At 40.5% G+C, this 18,508-nt stretch overlaps 2 protein-coding genes across 6 annotated transcripts; one reads left to right on the top strand and one right to left on the bottom strand.

The window, feature by feature from the left end:
• The first annotated feature begins 196 nt into the window (after positions 1–196).
• card19 (caspase recruitment domain family, member 19) lies at positions 197–5,040 on the top strand. 2 transcript variants are annotated; one of them, XM_026935166.3, is made up of 6 exons: positions 197–322; positions 1,468–1,607; positions 1,757–1,916; positions 3,033–3,098; positions 3,228–3,293; positions 3,624–5,040. In XM_026935166.3, the coding sequence occupies exons 1-6, from the start codon at positions 316–318 to the stop codon at positions 3,734–3,736; spliced, it is 552 nt and encodes a 183-aa protein (XP_026790967.3). In that variant the 5' UTR covers positions 197–315; the 3' UTR covers positions 3,737–5,040. The 2 variants fall into 2 exon arrangements, with proteins under 2 accessions (XP_026790967.3, XP_053082965.1); XM_053226990.1 differs by lacking the exon at positions 197–322 and having other exon boundaries at positions 1,461–1,607.
• A 347-nt stretch (positions 5,041–5,387) lies between these two features.
• Positions 5,388–18,447, bottom strand: ninj1 (ninjurin 1). Of its 4 annotated transcripts, none has more exons than XM_053226991.1 (4): positions 18,429–18,447; positions 9,698–9,935; positions 9,302–9,469; positions 5,388–8,224 (listed from the first exon to the last, which is right to left on the bottom strand). In XM_053226991.1, exons 2-3 carry the CDS (start codon positions 9,906–9,908, stop codon positions 9,327–9,329), a joined length of 354 nt encoding a protein of 117 aa, XP_053082966.1. In that variant the 5' UTR covers positions 9,909–9,935; positions 18,429–18,447; the 3' UTR covers positions 5,388–8,224; positions 9,302–9,326. The 4 variants fall into 4 exon arrangements, with proteins under 4 accessions (XP_053082966.1, XP_034170390.1, XP_026791524.1 ...); XM_034314499.2 differs by lacking the exon at positions 18,429–18,447 and adding an exon at positions 17,572–18,158; XM_026935723.3 differs by lacking the exon at positions 18,429–18,447 and adding an exon at positions 17,330–17,531.
• Positions 18,448–18,508: the final 61 nt, after the last annotated feature.

The following is an 18,508-nucleotide window of genomic DNA, read 5'->3' as shown; positions in this document are numbered from 1 at the left end:
AGGCTCTTCGGCACCACTTCCGGTATATGAGGTCATTATTTACAGCCCTAAATGTCTCTTTTTTAACGTTATAAATTACATAATAATTACAAAATTATAGATATAATTACATACGTTAACATTCGCAATTATTAAAAAAACAAAAAAAAAACAAAAACAACAACAACTATAACAACAACAACAACGCCTCTATGTTACCACTTCCGGTTTATGAAGCTTAACGTCTAGCCGTTTCCTGCATGACGTCACTGACTCCGCCCCCTCTTTGGAAACTCATGGGCGTGCCAAAACAAAGGGCAGGACAAGGGAACCAAGATGGGAGGTTAGTGTCAAAATGAGCACTTTTAGCTCAAATTATTACACTTTATCTTATTGTCAGTGATTATTAGAGTATTAAATATTATTCCGAGATACTTCTGTGCTAAAAATCTCCCTTTGGAGCTGAAAGAACGCTAAATGTACACGGGAGATTTACAGTAAATTATAACATTAGCTCATTTTGGCTAACAGACTTTTACAGATGTCTTTACACTCTTGGTAAAAAATGAAAAAAAAAAAAATTGCTTGTTTTTTTATGAGCGACTGAAAAGTCAGTGAACTGTGACTTTTTTTTGTGCAGAAAAGCATCATTATAATCCACACAGACAAACCTGAGCTGTCAGCTGCCAGTTGTTATATTATTTTTAAATCAGATTTAATGTTAACAGAGAGGTCTAATCACATTTATTAATGTTTCAACCAACGGAATATAATTTACATCATCACTGATTCATTTTCACCAATAAACTAGTAAATAAACTTTTCATCTGTTTTCATTCATATCGCGCCCACTTGTGGCCAAACGCAGAACTGCAGCTTGCTGGATATTCTTACTAATATTAAGCTTATATCTTTAAAATTTATTTTGTTTATACACTTTATAATATAAATATATTTATATTTCCTACGACAGCATTCCCCGGAGTGTTTTATCCCTCTTATACTACAGCAATTCCAATTTCTAATTTATTAATGAATGACACATCATACTTTTTATCTGTTTATAGTTGCATTTAATGTATGATTAATCAGAACTACTAAAGTAGTTTAACTAGACGCAGTTGCTTGATTGTTAGAATTACACCGAAACAGTGTCACTGACTTGACGTGAGCAGATTTACCAAAACAATTCTGTTTTCTGAGTGAGTTAGACTTTATCAGATTCGTGGAGTGGATGTAAACACACTCAGTGTCACATCTGCTTGCTGGCTCTTTAATCCGCACCAGTAGTCTATCAGTACTCAGAGAGCACTTCCTCTTGGTGACCTGCCTGTGATTACGTCACTGTGAGATTTGAACTCGACCTCACTACGGTCACTGCGGTCAGTGGATGCAGCTTCTGGTCAGTGTAATCGGTGCAGACCTTTAAAAAAAAGCCACTTCCTTTCAGCTAATTCAAGTTTGTTTTTTTTCCTCTCTGAATGTCAGACAGCTTCCACGAGCAGCTAAAGACAGACAGCTGGTTCCTGAAGTCGGACCGGCGCCTGGACACCGAGCTGGTGGATAAGATCATTCTGCAGCTGAACAGAATCTACCCTCAGATCCTCACTGACAAGGAGGCCACCAAGGTGAGACTGTGAGCCAGGAACCGTCCAGAAACACCAGACAGACCTGTGTCCCGCCAACACAGCCCAAGGGGGAAGAGAATGCCTGCTGAGGGTGTGTCCCTGAGTTTACTGTGTGTGTGTGTGTGTGTGTGTGTGTGTGTGTTATACAGTTCCGGGATCTGGATGTGCCCACATGTGTGAGACTGGCTGAGCTGCTCACACACCTGCAGGACAAAGGCGAGGAAGCATGCCGAGAGTTTTACCGTGCGCTTCACCTGCACGTGGAGGACGTGTATTTCAGCCTCCCTACACGCCTCCGCCGCCGTCAGGGTCAGAGAACCTCACAACACACACACACACACACACACACACACACACACACACACCGTCTGCTCAGATAACGTCTCAGACACAGACTGTATTTACTGTTCTGTCAAACAAAACACTTAAAGACCACATCAGGGATTTTTTCCACATAACACTCATCTGGGAAGTGTAGTCTGAGACGTAGATACGTTTCTTCAAGCAGAATTATTTTTAAATTTTACAGTATTATACATTACATCAGATATCAGTTCTTTCTACACACTGATGAGGAACAAATATCAAATAGAAACCAAAGAAAGACAGATGTTTCTCTTCGTCCCTCACTCCCACCGGTAGCCTTCAAGCGCTTTCGTTCTCATTCGCATAAAGTTAAACTCTGCTTGACTTCGCTGGATCACTTGGCCCCGCCCTCTAGGGTTTACTTGTAACACTTAAATCCTACATTTGCAGGTGACAAGTTGCTTGTGACGCTGCTACCTTTGTCGCTTGTGGGCGTGGCCTCTCCGGCCCTTTTGCTTATTTATTAGTTTGTATGAGAAACAGTAATAGACAGTATAAACAGCATCTAAAGCTAAAACTAGTTAATCACAAATGAAATAATGCACAAATCAGAGGCACCAGCGATCTCTGCTACATCTTATCAAGCTTTATTTTTCTTCGTAACGTCTCTATACACAGTTAATAAGAGGTCGTATAAGGTGACACCACAGTTACAAGCTTTTCTTACATTTGTAAATAGGAACTAACTGCAGGTAGGAAGTAAGGTTGTGAGCGTGGAACTGAAGAAACGTCGGACCTCACACACACACACACACACACACACACGCCATGTGATGAGTCCGAGGAGTCATTTGAGCCAGTTGTTTGGATTTGTGGCTTTACAGCGTCATAACTGATTTGCATAGAGAAATCTCACATCTGTGTGTCGTGTACAGACGTAGAAAATGAACGATCGACCGCCGCGTTGTTGCCTGATAGTGTGAACGCTGAGTAACTGTTCCAGAAATAAACACGACAAGATCCTGAACAGTCCAATAACCACTCGAACAAACAGACACTATATTCTACATTAACTACACACTCTGAATCATTTACCACTGAATAATGTGATTTCTGTAGAATCTGTGGATCCGGTGCTGAGACCTGCCATCAGACCCACTGAGAGATACGCATTAAACGAACAGGGTAATCTTCATTCACCTCCCGTTTGACAACACAGACATCTTTTCATACCTGTGTGCATCATTTTTTATATTCTCTCTCTCTCTCTCTCTCTCTCTCTCTCTCTCTCTCTCTCTCTCTCTCCCCCCGCAGGTCCACTGTTCTTTCTCAGCTGTTTCAGCGCAGTGGTAGGAGCAGCGTTGCTGTATTATTATGGAGGTTAGAGCATTAATATTGAGTAATATTGAGTCTGTATCCATCCTGTCAATACAATACGATGCTGAAACACAGTACAACACAATACGATGCTCATCTCCACACGAATAATAAAACACACATTTAATCAGTCAATCTTTAAACTCTTATTACAAACCAGTCAGCCCTTTTCTCTGGTGTTTTAATATGAATCTTTTTGCTTAAGACTTTTTAAAGTAATATTTCACCCCCCACCCATTTTTTTGTTTTTTAATCACATTAAACAAAACGCAAATTATTCATTTCGTTTACTACTGATATAATTTTCTTGTGTGTGTGTGTGTGTGTGTTTAGATGTGAAGGCGGCGTCGGGTTCGAGCAGCGCTCTGGGCTTCGCCGCTCTCGGGATCGGGAGGAAGGTCCGAGAGGTTCTGATCTGGTACACAGAAGATGGTCTGGGGAGATAAGCTCACACACTGTTACAGTTTTTAACAGTTTTACACTAACATGGAAAAACACAGCAGGTTTAAAGTGCCTTACAAAGTTTTTTTAAAGGATTGTGTACATACCGTAAATGACATAACGGAATACGCCCAAAGCTGTTTAAAACGTCTCTCTCCTTTTGGTTAACGTTATTTTTTCCACTAGAAAACTACATCTTTCCGTTTTGTTTTCTCTCCGAGTGTGTGGAGTACAGAACAGTGCCGGCTCGAATGACTTCACTGAGGTGTGTGTTAGAGTTTACACTGGTGGCTCAGATCAATCTGGCATTACTGTGTATGACAGTAATGCTCATTTTGTCACTTTTTGGGAAAAAAACAAACAAAAGTTCTGAATCCGAGGCACATTCGCGTGGGTTTATAAATGGATAAATATGTTAGATTTGAGGAAACACTGGGTTTGGACACCATTACAGATTTTTTTTAAATATTTCACATCGTATACATGTATGTGGCTTCACAGGGACTTCCATGTGCACTAATTTTTACTGAATTTTTACTTTTTTTTCAAGTAAAAGGCACTAAGGAGCTCATGATGCTCTGCCACGAGGTGCTGCTGTGGACTAGGGATGTGCCGATAATCAGTCAGACAATATATCAGAAAAATATCACCAAGGTATTATTGTGGACACTTTAAATTACCGTCACTAATGCAAACACTAGCTGGCTGTTTTAGCCTGATCTACACTACAAGACAAGGCCTGACCAAGCTGCGTCTGTAACCCTGCGTTCCATCACGGTCCGAGGAATCATTCGAGCCAGTCGTTTCATTGTGTCACCCCTGATTTACACACAACTGAGGACATCTGAATCCAAATGTCGCTCTGTTGCAGAGTCACTGGCTAAAACATGAATGACAGTCTGTCACTAGACAGCAAATAATACTTAATTATACTAATGTTATGCTTAAACTTTGTTTTTAAATGACAGCAGCATGGTGATACGGATAAAGAGACAGCCCTGGAGCCACATAAGTGACAAACATCAACTCCAAGTGTCTAACACAGCGGCCACACTGGGGTGCCAAGCGGGCCCTGCAAATATCTCAAGTCCTCAATATCGCTAGTCGTTTTTCATTTTGTAAATTTATTAAAAGTGGTGCGTACTTAAAAATAGTACACTTTATAAATCATGATTACAATCAAATCTGTGCCAGCCAGTAGCAATTCACGGCCATCTTACGCAGGTAGATTTCTTTTACCTGCAGGCTGGAGGGTAAAAATGACAGCCTTAGATAAAAAAAAAAAAGGGTGAGAACCATGTAGTCGGCACACACTTATTTCACACAGCGTGATTAACGTATAAGAGCAGGAACGGTTAAGTGACGCAAAGTGGAGCTGCTGCTGCGGCTGAATTGATTGTACCAGGAAGCCAGTAATTAGTGAGCTCATGCTGATAAGCTCCTGCTTATTGCTGTTCCTTACTTATAGCAGTGTGAAAAAACATGGCTACTTTTTTTCAACGTTTTAAAATAAAGGCATTTATGAAATCTGAGGTTTTACATAAAACATTGATATTTTTATGAAACTTTGTTCAGACTCTAATGCAATGGTCACATGTAACAGAGTGCCTTATCTTGGTTTTTTGTACCAATTTTACAAAAAAAATAATAAATTAAACCAAATAAACACCAGTGTTTTATCATCTTTATTTTTATTATCTTTTTTGTCTTTTAATAAAAAGACATACTACAACAGTGCTAAAACAATCAGATAAAAGGAATATATCATACTGATTTGGTTCATCTTACAAACACACACACACACACACAAAAGTGATCCATATACATTTTTTTAAAAAATTTAAAAAAACATTGATCAAGCAAATTGTTGCATAGAGGAGCTGAAATGAAGGCAGCAGAATATTTTTGTTAGTGATGTGTAATGGAGCTCCTGACCACTAGATGGCTCTCTAACTTCACTCTTCTTATTTGTATTTACTGCTAGGACCTGACAGCGATACAACCAAGTCAGTGTGTTTAAACAGGAAGGAGTTTGGGAAAGTGATGTCATCATATAATGTTAAAGGAACAATTTGAAAAAGATAAAGGCATACAGTTTCCTGCATACTCAAATGTTTATTAGCCGAGACGTGTCTGGTGTCTGACGTTTGCTTACTTAGTTTCTGCATATCAGATTCATCACACGCTTACACATCACGCTGAACTGGAGGCTGTAAGCTTCATGGTAACTTCAGTAAAAAAAACATGTACAAAACAAGCAAGAAGGAAAAATATCAGACACCAGACACATCTTGCCCCGTCGATTAGATTCATAACAATTTTATAAATTAGATTTTCATTCCAATTATTTCTTTAATACTGGAAGGGTTTTGGAATCTTCGACTCAGTTCAGTTTTAATCTTAAAAGGCAAAGTCATGAAGAAACCACCTACACAGGGTCTCTTCGACACACACACACACACACACACACACACACATTATAGACTTTGGTTTGGATAAACAGTTTTAATGCATTAAAAAAAGATCTAAAATAGCTATATAAGCTGAAATAAACATGAATAATGCCCATCTGAGCTGGAATTAATAATGCAGGACAGAAAGTCTCAGAACTGACAGGAATTAAACAGAATAATTTCTTATTATAATAAGAATAATACAGCAGGTGTGTGGTTATATGTGTGACGGCCTGGGAAAACCTTCACATGGTGAAAATTTCTACTAATCACAAGTTGCAGCATTTTAAAGTCTGGTTACCTCCAAAGTGGAAAGGGAGCAAAGAGCATTTAAAGATTTCATTCTGACACCTCGACACAATCCGATGATGTCTGATTACAAAGTGAATTAATTAGGCTTGGGTCTGTTTCACTACAACATGTAACTTTCCAACAACTTGATTAACGCTGGACATTCACTCACTGTGTGAAGACATCACACTTAGCTAGCAAGGTTTAAGACGTCTTTAAGCAGACTGACCATATTTACTGCTGTGTGTGTTAAACTGGCTCCTGGTAAGGTTATAAAGTTAATAAAAACATTTCCATGTCATTCACATGAATTTATGGGCTCTTAAAGTTGAGGTGTCAGAATATGTTATAGGCAGAAAACCCTCAGTTCTGGCCAAAACCTCGCCTGTTGGCTAGAATTCAGCTACAGTGACATTTCTAAACATGTAATCCTGTCTGTCATGCCTTTCCAACTCGTACAAAAGTCTCATCTGGTGAACAGAATTATGGGACTGGCTTCTCTGAGAAGGACACACACGACCCTGTCCACCGTATGAGCCCAAAACAGAACATACTGGCTCTTATTCATCAAAGCGTTTAGTTGTAATGAAATAAGGATTCGTTTATTTGTTCAGGATGGAAACTTGACTGACCTAAATGTTTAGTGCTGTAAATCGGAGATATTCCACTTTGTAAAATGAATAAAACTGAGCTATAAATACAGCTGACATCACTACCTTCAGGTGAGAAAACAGCTGCTTCCGAACACGAGCAGCTCTACCTCAGCTTCACTGAAATGCACTTCTTTCTTCCCATCTTCCTTAGACTGATGAATGCCTTCCTTTTATTGGATCCTTGACCCAACACATAATAAAATTAGGGCATGTTTCATGTAAAATAGAAATATACGACAGGAAATGTTATTACTTTCTCTTCTGATGGGAAGTCAGGGGTAAATTCTATGAGGAGCAATCCACTACTGATTGTTTCTCACTCAGAGATCAGTGATGTAACAGCAATGCAATGAAAGGTTTGCTTTTCTCTGTGGCTCGTTGTTCTCATGTCACAAATATGCAAATTACCGTCTGTGTGTTGCGTTTCATGGTTGATCCAGTACATTTGCTTTTCTATCTGCCATGGAATCTTTTCTATAAAACTGGGGTTTTTCATATGCAAATGATTCATTAATGCGGATTCATTAATCGTATGACCGATCAGTGAATCACATGCTCGAGTCTGTGCTCCCTTTTTTACACAACTTTGATGAATAAGCGCCAGTGTCTTTATTCTGCCTTTATTCCGCTGAGATATTTTGTATTTGTCATCACTGCAATACTGTGAATATCACGATCTATCGTACAACCCATTATTAGCACATGCCTAACATTCAGCCATTTATTTAAATTGATGCATGCATTCATGGAAGCAGTAATATGATACGCAGTAATGGTTCTTCCTGCTGTTAGTTTGGTGATAATTGTGAATTTGTAACCCAAACAGCATTTGTCCCATTTGTCTTAAGTAACAAATAAAGCTCAAACATCTACAACACAAACGTCAACACAATCACTTGAAGGGCCAAATTTGACCTAGGAATTTTCAGCAGACATTTTTACAGAATCCTGTTTGTGTTTGTCTCTTGCAGTCGGAGCTAGTACGCTCACTCGTACAGTCAGTCGTGAAGAATGGCAGCAGGTCTGGTGATGGTGAAAACCTCGTCCGGAGTTCGCAGAACCCGAGTCGCGCTCGACTTTTCTTACAGCCTCAGACCTGGAGAGATTTTCATGCTGGAATCAATCTCAGAGGATCTTGAAATATGTCACCGAGTTTATTATTATTATTTTTTTTTCACCATTCACGTTTCTTATTGTTTGGTTGTTTTCAAAACACCAAAGTCACATGACTGACGGGACCTGCGTCGGCCTGAAGGTGGCACAGTGTTTACACCTAACAGGACCGTATCTCCTGAACCCTGAGACCTACAGTTAAATTCATTTTAGATCTGATTCCCTGAGCTGTCTTATGGTCACTTTAGCTCCGCCCACTGACATTTGAGCTTATTTGAATAGTGTGCAAATTACTCGAAAGAGTCTCAACCTCAACAATGATCCAAAACATGCAAAACATGCTCAGCACAGGTTAAGCCATTCTCCCCGATCCAGCTGAAGTTTGATATGCTGCATCATTGTGGCTTTCTAAACCACACGGTCACAAAAAGTCGATCAGATTTCAGCACGCATAGCATTGGTGACCAAACCTGATAGAGTGGTTCAGTCTGATAAAACTGGTGTTTACACATCAGCAGGCAGTAATTACAATGTTAAGCCTACTTGTGAAGTAATGCTTGGACCCCGATGATCGCTGCTTGTGGCATTATTCCTTTCTTTTTTTAGTTTCTGTCTGTAATGTTTTGGGTTTAGCATTCTATTTTTAGAACTATTATCTCACAGTTCATTTGTCCACCAGTAAATAATATTAATAATTTTTTATATCAGAGTATTGCAACAGTGTATGGATTATTTGTACAAAAACGAACAGGCAGAATTTCACGATGCCGCGGAAGCTCACACAGGCATGTAATCCTGTTCCTATACAGCTTTTTGTTTTACTGTTGTGTAAAAATGCTCAAAGTTTCACATGGTGTGTTGAAACCCTAACATGTGGGTTTCACATTCGTAGGTGTTTGAAGACTTGATCATGTTGATCATGTGTTTATTAATACGGAGATCATATCCAAACACTTTTACGATCTGTGTGGTTACTTTTACTCAATCAGTGAAGTCGATGAGTGTGTGGCCGTTTCTCAGGACACTGGCTCCGGGTGTCAGAACGTGTTAATGTGTGTACCTGATGTGTGTGACCTCTGTGTTGATCATGCGCCGTTGTTGGGTCTCTGCACGCCGAACGCCGTGATGAAGACGTTTACGACAACGATGATGAAGACGAGGGCTGTGGAGATGTTTTCCAGAACGTTCAGCTGGTAGTGTCTACTTTCGTCATTCAGATTCCACTTCACTAAACAACAACGACAAAAGACACGGTGGAGAATTAACAAACAATAACAATAATGATAAGGGTAATAAGTTGATAAGTTTGTGTCTTTTTTATTGAACTTATATAAAATTTGGTTTCTGACTCAAACGAACAGGAGGAAGTTCTCAGTTTAGTGTCAGAAAGCACAGGGAAATAACATGGAAAAACATCTACTGTCCCTGTGTGTGTGTGTGTGTGTGTGTGTCTCACCGATGAATATGAGCAAAACTCCGACGACGATCTGCAGGATGAGTGAGATGCTGATGAGTGTGATGAGTGGTGCGTAGAAGCTGAACGTGGGGCCCTGCTCCAGCACAGCCTTCAGCTGAGACGCATTAGCCATCAGCAGCGCTACGTCCAGCATGCTCTCTGCCGCACTCTTCTTATTAGCGTAGTGGTTCATGTTGAGAGGGGGCGACATTCTCCTCCGGTATCCCGGCCATGGAGCCTAAACACACACACACACACACAGAGAGAGAGAAATACTGTTATTACAGCATCCTGAGCCCGGGTGATGAACAGTAATTACACTGGGATAAATAGAGCTTCACACTGAGGAAATGATGTAAAAAAAACTAAACTGGTGTTTTAAAAAGTAAGAGGCCTACTGTTCCAAGACTTTTAACATCTGGAGGATTGAAAACTTCTGCCCGACATTTCTAATGTTCATCACACAGAGTTTTCAACAATTCAACATTCAGGAAGAACGTTTCTTCTCCTGGTGATTTTTTTTTTGCAGTCCATGAATCGTACAACATCCCGACTGGGACTACAAGTTTAATGTCTTATACCACAGCGCTGTTCAATTCTGATTGGTCAGAAAGTGTTGATTAATTTTCTAGAACAGCAGCTCTGACAGTAGCGCAGCTGCAAAGCCGGGTTATTGTTAATGCGCTCGTTCTAATGCCTTACTGTACAGCTCATTCACAGGGACTTTTACAGCTCCTCATAAACGAATCAACAAACGTGTCATCATTGATACGGTGAAGTTTTGTGTAAGGAGATGTTGATGTAACATTTATGGAAGGAGTCTCCAGTGTCAGTGCTTTGTAACAGTCAGAGGTAAAGCTGTAACTTAGGAGTAACTGAGGAGTTTATGCTTTGCGGTTTCTCTGTAACATGACGAGCTGAGTTTTTTTTGTCTTATTAAGTTTAGGAGAGAGAAAGAAGAGAGGCTTGTGAGGGAACGACTGTTTATAGCTGCTATAATGTAAGTGAGAACAGGAACGAATGTGTTTTGCGGACGGTCCACAACATTAAATGTAACTAGGAGTTCTTTATTAAATAAAAATGTCATTGTTGGCAAATTGCTGTGGTATAAGAGGAATAAAACATTTTGGGATGTGCTGTTATGGGAAAATAATCAGCTTGGTAACAGTAACTCCACTTCATCACACCATATCACCACCCAAGTGTTTAATTCCTCACCAGTTCCACTCTTTGTTATATCTTGCCTCTTTTCTTTGTTGAATTTTCCAAACACCACTGAGTTTATGGATAGCTCTGCTACTCGAAGCTTTCACTGCTCTGAGGTCAGTGTGAAATTCCAGCCATGGGACACTGTGTGGTTTTCCCACAGAGGAAGTGAAAGCGGGTTTACTGCAGGATGCCTGATCACTGTGAGGGTGGAAGCAGAAGGATAAAACGTCATGGATAACCAGAGTTTCCTTCCTCATATTTCACACTCAGGGTGGACGTGATATCGCTTATGGGGCAGTGGTGGCTCAACGGTTAAACCCGCTCATTAGGTCAGGAGTTGAAGCCCCAGCACCACTAAGCTGACACTGTTGGGCTCTTGAGCAAGGCCCTTAACCCTCTCTGCTCCGGGGGCGCTGTATAATGGCTGACCCTGCGCTCCGACCCCAACTTCCTAACAAAGCTGGGACACGCTTAAAAGAAAGAACTTCACTCTACTGTAATGTACATGTGACAAATAAAGGCTTCTTCGTCTTCTTATGTTCAGCGTGTGAGCAGACGCAGACATTCAGCAGCAGGTTATTTATGGCGTGTTTATGACACTCTTCTGGAAAAAAAATGTTCCTTACTTCAATGTAGTGCTTACATATACGAGCACAAATGTTTGCATACCCAATTTCTGAGTAACAAAATGTAAAAATGTAGCTCTACTTTACAATTTATTCACAAATTTGTGTACAATTCCAGATAAGTTTATCTGCCTATCTTTCCCTTGCCATGCTGTCCAATCAACAGCTTCCAGTTTCGATCAGAGTGATCTTAATGTTAATGAAATCAACTTCTCTATTTCTCTCTGAAGTATTTTTGCAGCCTCCATGCAGTCAAAGGCTCCAAAGGAACCTAAAAATGTATTTTATCCAAAAATAAAAGTGGATATGACAGAGTGTTTTGATATGCTCACATCGCGATAGAGAATCAGGTACTTTTCGTTAAAACAACATGGCCACCCACTTTGACAGGAAAAGCAAACACAAAGCTTGTGAATAACTTAAATACGGGTTGCTGTGAACTTTTTTTATCTGGCAATTGTTGTGCCTTATTATTGTAGCATGATGTCGCTTTTGTAGGTTGTTTTCCTGTCAGAAATGGTTTTAAGGAAGTGTGGATAGTCAGTGTGGTCATAGCAAATGAGATTATGAAGCTCATGGCCAGATAAGTGTACATCAGAACCTCGGTGGGTGGAAGTAGAGACAGAACTTAAATATTACATTCACTTCGCCGCCTTTTACTGTGCTAACCTGATAAACCTAGCCTGCTAGACATGAATGAGAACTGGTCAGATGTCAGGTTTATCAGGTTAACTGGCCCCTGTAATGTTTTAATTATCTATGTTAGCCTTTCATGTGTGAAGTGTAGGTTTGTGCTGATATAAAATTTTCCCAAAACCCTTTATTTCAGTTTATTATACTGTCATGACAAGTTATTTTGCAATGATTACATTATTACATTACTACATAATTGTCCGTTTGGAGCTGCACGTTTATTTTTAACTTTCATGGAACTCTCAACTGGTGGACTGAATTATGGGATTGCCTTAAAGATATGTGTGAGACGTCATCAAATTGGTTTAAATTAAGAAAGATACCTTTTTATTATGAGGAGGTGATGAAAACCGTGATAATAATAATACATAGGCTGAATACGCCCAGTGAAGTGTGGTGTTTGCAAACGCTCAAACACACTTGTATCACCATTGTCATGTGACCCATTGAGTTTTCTGGGAAAACAGGAAATAGTTCCAGCCTTGCCCTCAGTGCAATGCAAGGTTATGAAAGGGAAACCACAATACTATACAAGCGATGTGGGACTGCATCAGCGGAATGAAAGACAAATCACGAAACATGTTCCGAGAGTCATGTTTTCTTTCAGTCTGACTTCATCATATGAAACACCTTAATCTAAGAACAGCTGGACAGCTGTGTCGTGTTTGTTAAAGTGATGTTTAGAATTTAGAGGAACAGCCTCGTCTGTGTTTATGAAGCTTCAGCAGACCAAAACTTTTTTCCCGAAGTGAGCCAGTGCTTTCGGGTGGAGTTGAGTCTCTGCTACAGATGAGCCCTTGTGTGGGACGGCAGGAAAAGACAGAGAGACTCAACACAACTTCCCACACATACACGCGCACACACACACACACACACACACACACGCACCCCCACACACACTCTCCAGGCTCCTCTGACAGAGTCACTTATCTGAATGTTACAGTCGGTGTTATCTCTTTCTTTATCCTCCCTCCCACAGTGGATCTGTCCATCTCGCCCTCTCTCCCTTTCTCTTCTTCTAATTGTCAAGTGTCACGCAGACCTCTAGAACATTACACATGTGAAATATTTGTGGGTCTATAGAGTGCTTTGTGCGATTGTTCCCTTTCTTCTGAACAAAAATCAGGAAATGCACATGTTCCATGAAAAGTGGAACTACAGAGACTTTTCTACATGATGCACCACAGTTCACGTTTTTCACTGCACCTGTTTAATCGTCCTGACATCATGATATCACACAAGTGTATAAAGCAGTTGGTGAGTATAATAATGCATCACCAGACATTTTAAAGGAACAGTATCCATATTAGGGCTGCATAATATATTGTTTATGAATTGTTTTTGCAATATCACACAGAAACATTAATCTGTGCGACTGATTGACCAATAGATTACCTATGCTATTTTTAGCGCTCACTGTACTTGTGTAAGAAGTCTAGGCATGGCTCGCGTGGCTGCGTAAAATAGTGACAACATGGCTCCCAAGTGGTGCAACAAAAAACATTCACCCTATGCATCGCAACTTTGAATCCCTATGATGCCACAGCCATCTGTGGCCACAGGTTCAAGAGCGCAAAACTGGTCATGCTCTCAAGGTGGAAGGCATACTCTCTATCCCCGTCAATCAGAGCGACACTAGCCAATCATCTGTGAGCTCATGCATGCAGAAGAGGGCAGATAGCGCTTTCCTCCATGTGTGTTACACTGCCCTGTGATCTAGCATGAGAAACAGTTTGAAAATCTGCTGGTTTCACATGTCTTGTTGCACAGGATAGCCTTCGCCCTCCCTGGTTCGTAGCTGTCCTATGATTGAAGAGACCTGACTGGCGGGTGGGAACTGGTCAAGACTAAGATTAGGGATAAAGTCTTGTGGGGAAAAGGATTAGAGGAAATTTTAATTTGAAAAAAATTTATCTGAAAATGTGTTTCACTCAGGGATGTGTTCATAATCATGTTATTTTATGATATTTTATCACTGTGGACACTTTAAAACTTTGTCACTAAACTTTCATTTGGATGCACAATGCCCACTTGGAGAGCACTGCTGAGCAGAGACAAAAAAAGTCTGTCCTAATTAGAATTAAAACATTAGGACTTCCATCTTACAAAGTCTGGAAGCAAATGAAAGGAGAAATCACATTTTATAATTCTATTTACCAAAAAAGAACTTAGTGAAACTTGAACACTTTTAGAAACAGAAGTTACATTTTAACTCTTGGTTTATCATCTATTGTGCATAATAATGGATTGATACCGAATGATTCTCACCACCACTTGCATGGATGTTGGTTTAAAAAAAAAAAAAACGCTGTGACACTTCATTTCATCTGTTCAGACCCTCTGCAAGATTAATAAGTTTCAGAATGAATGAACTTTCATGTGACCTGGGACTAGAGGGGCGGTGAGCAGAAGCACAGGACTGAGAATCAAATGTCACTCTTTCCACGGTTACATTGCTGCAGTTCTGAAAGTGAAACTCACGCTAATGGCGAAGCGGGAAAGTTGAGGGGTTTCTATTATTTTAACATTAACTTCACTGAGTCATTCCAAGTCAGTTGACAGGAATTTTCCTACTTTTCTGTGACTTGGAGTTTTAGTGGTTAACATTAACAAACGGTCTGTCAATCATTCTCAGATTTGCTGAGTGGAGTCAATAGGAAAGAGGAAATGCGAGCAGAAGGACACCAACAACAGACCCCAATCCTACCATTAATTCCTGATCTTCCTTTACACCTTCTTTTAAACTGGCTTATAAGCTCAGTCCTGTTACAGCACAGAAGACAGACTGATGTGTGCAGATGTGCTGATCATACATTTTCATATTTATACAAGAACAATAAACTAAGAATGAACTTAGACTTAAGTGGGCAGTTTCAACATACTTCTAAATTGTAATTTTTTTCAGGGTAAGACAGGCATCAGGTGGGCGTCACCATACTGTTCTTCAGAAAGCAGAAGTGCTATAAAACCGCATAAACTAATTTCACTTCATCAGTGAAACAAAATTCTTTAAAAGCTGCAGAAACATTTAAGCACATTGTACAGCTTCTGAAGTGTTTTTACCCTACATTCTCTTTTTCCTCTGAAAACTTTGTGTATGTGCCTTAATTAATACTAACTCTACATCTCTGAACGACTGGTGCTGGGATTTCTCAAATCCAGTACTCAGGATCTACTGGATCTGCTGCAATTTGCCTACAGAAGCAACAGATCTGTAGATGATGCAGTTAATATCAGACTTCACTTCGTATTTAAGCGCCTAGACTCTCCAAACACATATGCCAGAATTCTCTTTGTAGATTTCTGCTCAGCCTTCAACACGATCGTCTCTGAGCCCTTACAAGAGAAACTCATCACTTTGCACGTACCTGGTTCCATCTGTATGTGGATCACAAACTTCCTTTCTGACAGGAAGCAGTTTGTGAGAATCGGTCACTCTGAACCCCGGTCACTCAGCAGTGGTGCACCATACGGTTGTGTCTTCTCACTCCTCTTACATTCGCTCTACACAAATGACTGTGTTTCCAGTGTATCTGTGAAGTTACTAAAATTTGCAGATGACATTACTGTGATTGGTCGCAACGGTGATGAGTCAAAGTACCACCAGGAGGTTCAACAGCTAGCCTCCTGGTGCAGCCGGTACAACCCTGAGCTCAACGCACTTAAAACCACAGAGATGCACCTCAACTTGAAGTGAGCACTGTCACGCTCATTAGGTTTGTGGGAACCACGATCACATGCAATCTCAAATCGGTGATGCATACATCATCCATCAACACGAAAGCTCAGCAATGCATGTATTTCTTACAGCAGTTCCATCTACACCAGGCTTTTCTGGTGCAGCTCTATACTGCCACTTATAGAAAGCATCCTTACGTCTGCCGTCACTATCTGGTTTGGTGCAGCCTCCGGCGAGAAGAGGAAGCTGCAATGCACTATTAAGACCGCTGAGAAAATCATCGGCTGCAGTCTGTCATCACTTGAAGACCTGTACATTGCCAGGACAAAGGGGCAAGTGGGAAAAATCATACTCACACCCTGTTAATTACCCCTTCCAAAGACCTATTCCGCTCTCTGATAACCAAAACTGCACTCCATCGAAACGGCTTCTTCTACAGTTTCTGTTATTATCCAGGCTAAGCAGCATTCAGTGATCACTAACAATGCTGACCTGCCAGTAACTAAACTAAATTTTAATAGAAATAATTGGTTCCTGCGCTAGATACTTGAATACTATTATTATTATTATTATTAGTAGTAGTAGTAGTAGTAGCAGTAGTAAATATTACTATTAAGATATATTATTGTTTATTAAATATCGTCATTATTATAGATAGCCTAGCTATTATTATTTATTATATCATCACAATTATACCACTGTGTTTAATGCACTTTAAACTGTATTCAGCTGCTATTTCTGCCTGCACTGTAATATAAATTACAGCCGAGTCTGCTTAAGGTGTAATATTTGGATATTTGGATGGTAATTGTGTCGTGTATTGTGTTGTCTGTAATGTGTATCTTGCAAACTGTGTTGAATGTATCGTGTCGTGATCAGACACCAAGAATAATTCCTAATGCATGTAAATGTATACGGTGAATAAAATGATTCTGGTTCTGATCTGTAACTGGACGTAAGCACTCTTTAGTTACTCCCAGGCTCTCTGACCAGGTCCATGCAGATATCAGTCTTAATCTGGGAAAAGAAAGTTAAGCGCTCTGAGGAAAACTGCTTTATTTGCTCTGTCTTCATTCTTCCTTTAGGTTAGTTTATTAATTCCCACTTCTGATGTTCCATGTCTCAACTTTAACATGCTAGAACTTCTGCAAAACACATTTCAGTTCAGAACCATACTGAAGTCGTCCAACTCAGACCATGTGGAGGAATTTCCCACACCTCACAGTATATGAGTACATTATACTTGTTATTATTATTATTATTATTATTATTACTGTTCGTTCTTCAGACTTGGAGCTTATTATTACTCTTGTTCACAGGTCATTATTGTTCCACAATAAAAGCGCTATCTGGTTACTGTAACCATAGCAACACACACACACACACACACACACACACACACACACACACACACAGTCTACTCACAATGGCCGTGTGTGACACACAATGCACATGTGAAGCGAACCCGGGAGAGAAGTGTGTACTTTAAGGTGAAACTCGTGAGATCCTCGTATTATCGTCCCGCGTGCGGTCACACCACTGACCGGAAGTAAACCCGGTTAAACCCTCGCGCTTTATTACGCTACTCTGTTGCTAGGACTGTTTCTCTCACAGGAAACATTCAGCGGAATAAGATGGCTACTGTGTGAGCTGAAACAACGACTAACCTCTCCGTCTTCTCTGTGTCTGTCGGCATCTCCGTTCATCTCCATCGTTTCAGACGCCATGACCGCCGTGTGTGTGTGTGTGTGTGTGTGTGTGTGTAAGAGAGAGAGAGAGAGAGAGAGAGAGACTGAGTGTGGCTGTGTATGTATGGCTGGCAGGGTGTGTGTATATATGTGTGTGAGAGGGAGAGCGAGAGAGAGTGTGTGTGTGTGTGTGAGAGAGAGAGAGAGAGAGAGAGAGAGAGAGAGTGAGTGGCTGTGTGTGTGTGGCTGGCTGTGTGTGTGTGTGTGTATGTGTGTGAAACAGAGACTGAGAGAGAGAGTGTGTGTGTGTGTGTGTGTATGTGTGTGAAACAGAGACTGAGAGTGTGTGTGTGTGTGTGTGTGTGTGTGTGTGTGTTGAAAAGTGAATGAATGTAGACTGAAGTTGACCAGTAAAGGCAGTGGGTTGGGTTTAAGCCACCATCAGACCTACACAGATTACTCTCCTGTCTCTTCCTACACAGAATGCAGATGGAGCTGAAAAGAAAAAACCCACTACTAATTTTACACACCACACTGTTCAGGGCGGAAGTGTGCCGGTCAGGGTGGTGAGTGACAGAGAGGAGAGGAATTTCCTGTTTCTATACATCAACGGTAAACAGAGATAAGTAGCACAGGTGCAACACCTTTCAGTTATCACGTTAACGAAGTCATCAAAGCTAAAGGTGGAGCACACTTCATTTTCTACTTCTTTTATTTAGCTATTAATTGGTGTTAACTAATTAATTCATGCACACGAGTAGGCTACATTTGAGTGGACAGGTGAAACACTCTGTCCAGGGTTAACCCACGGAAAGCTGCAGGTCCTGACAACATACCTGGCTGTGTGCTCAGGGAATGTGCTGTGAGCTTGCACATGTCCTCATAGACATCTTCAACATTTCCCTGAGCCAAGCTT

The sequence above is a fragment of the Pangasianodon hypophthalmus genome, chromosome 20, assembly GCF_027358585.1.
Source record: "Pangasianodon hypophthalmus isolate fPanHyp1 chromosome 20, fPanHyp1.pri, whole genome shotgun sequence".
In the NCBI taxonomy this organism is placed as follows: Eukaryota; Metazoa; Chordata; class Actinopteri; order Siluriformes; family Pangasiidae; genus Pangasianodon; species Pangasianodon hypophthalmus.
Note: the sequence above shows the minus strand (reverse complement) of the source record. Positions and strands in the feature narration are given on the sequence as shown.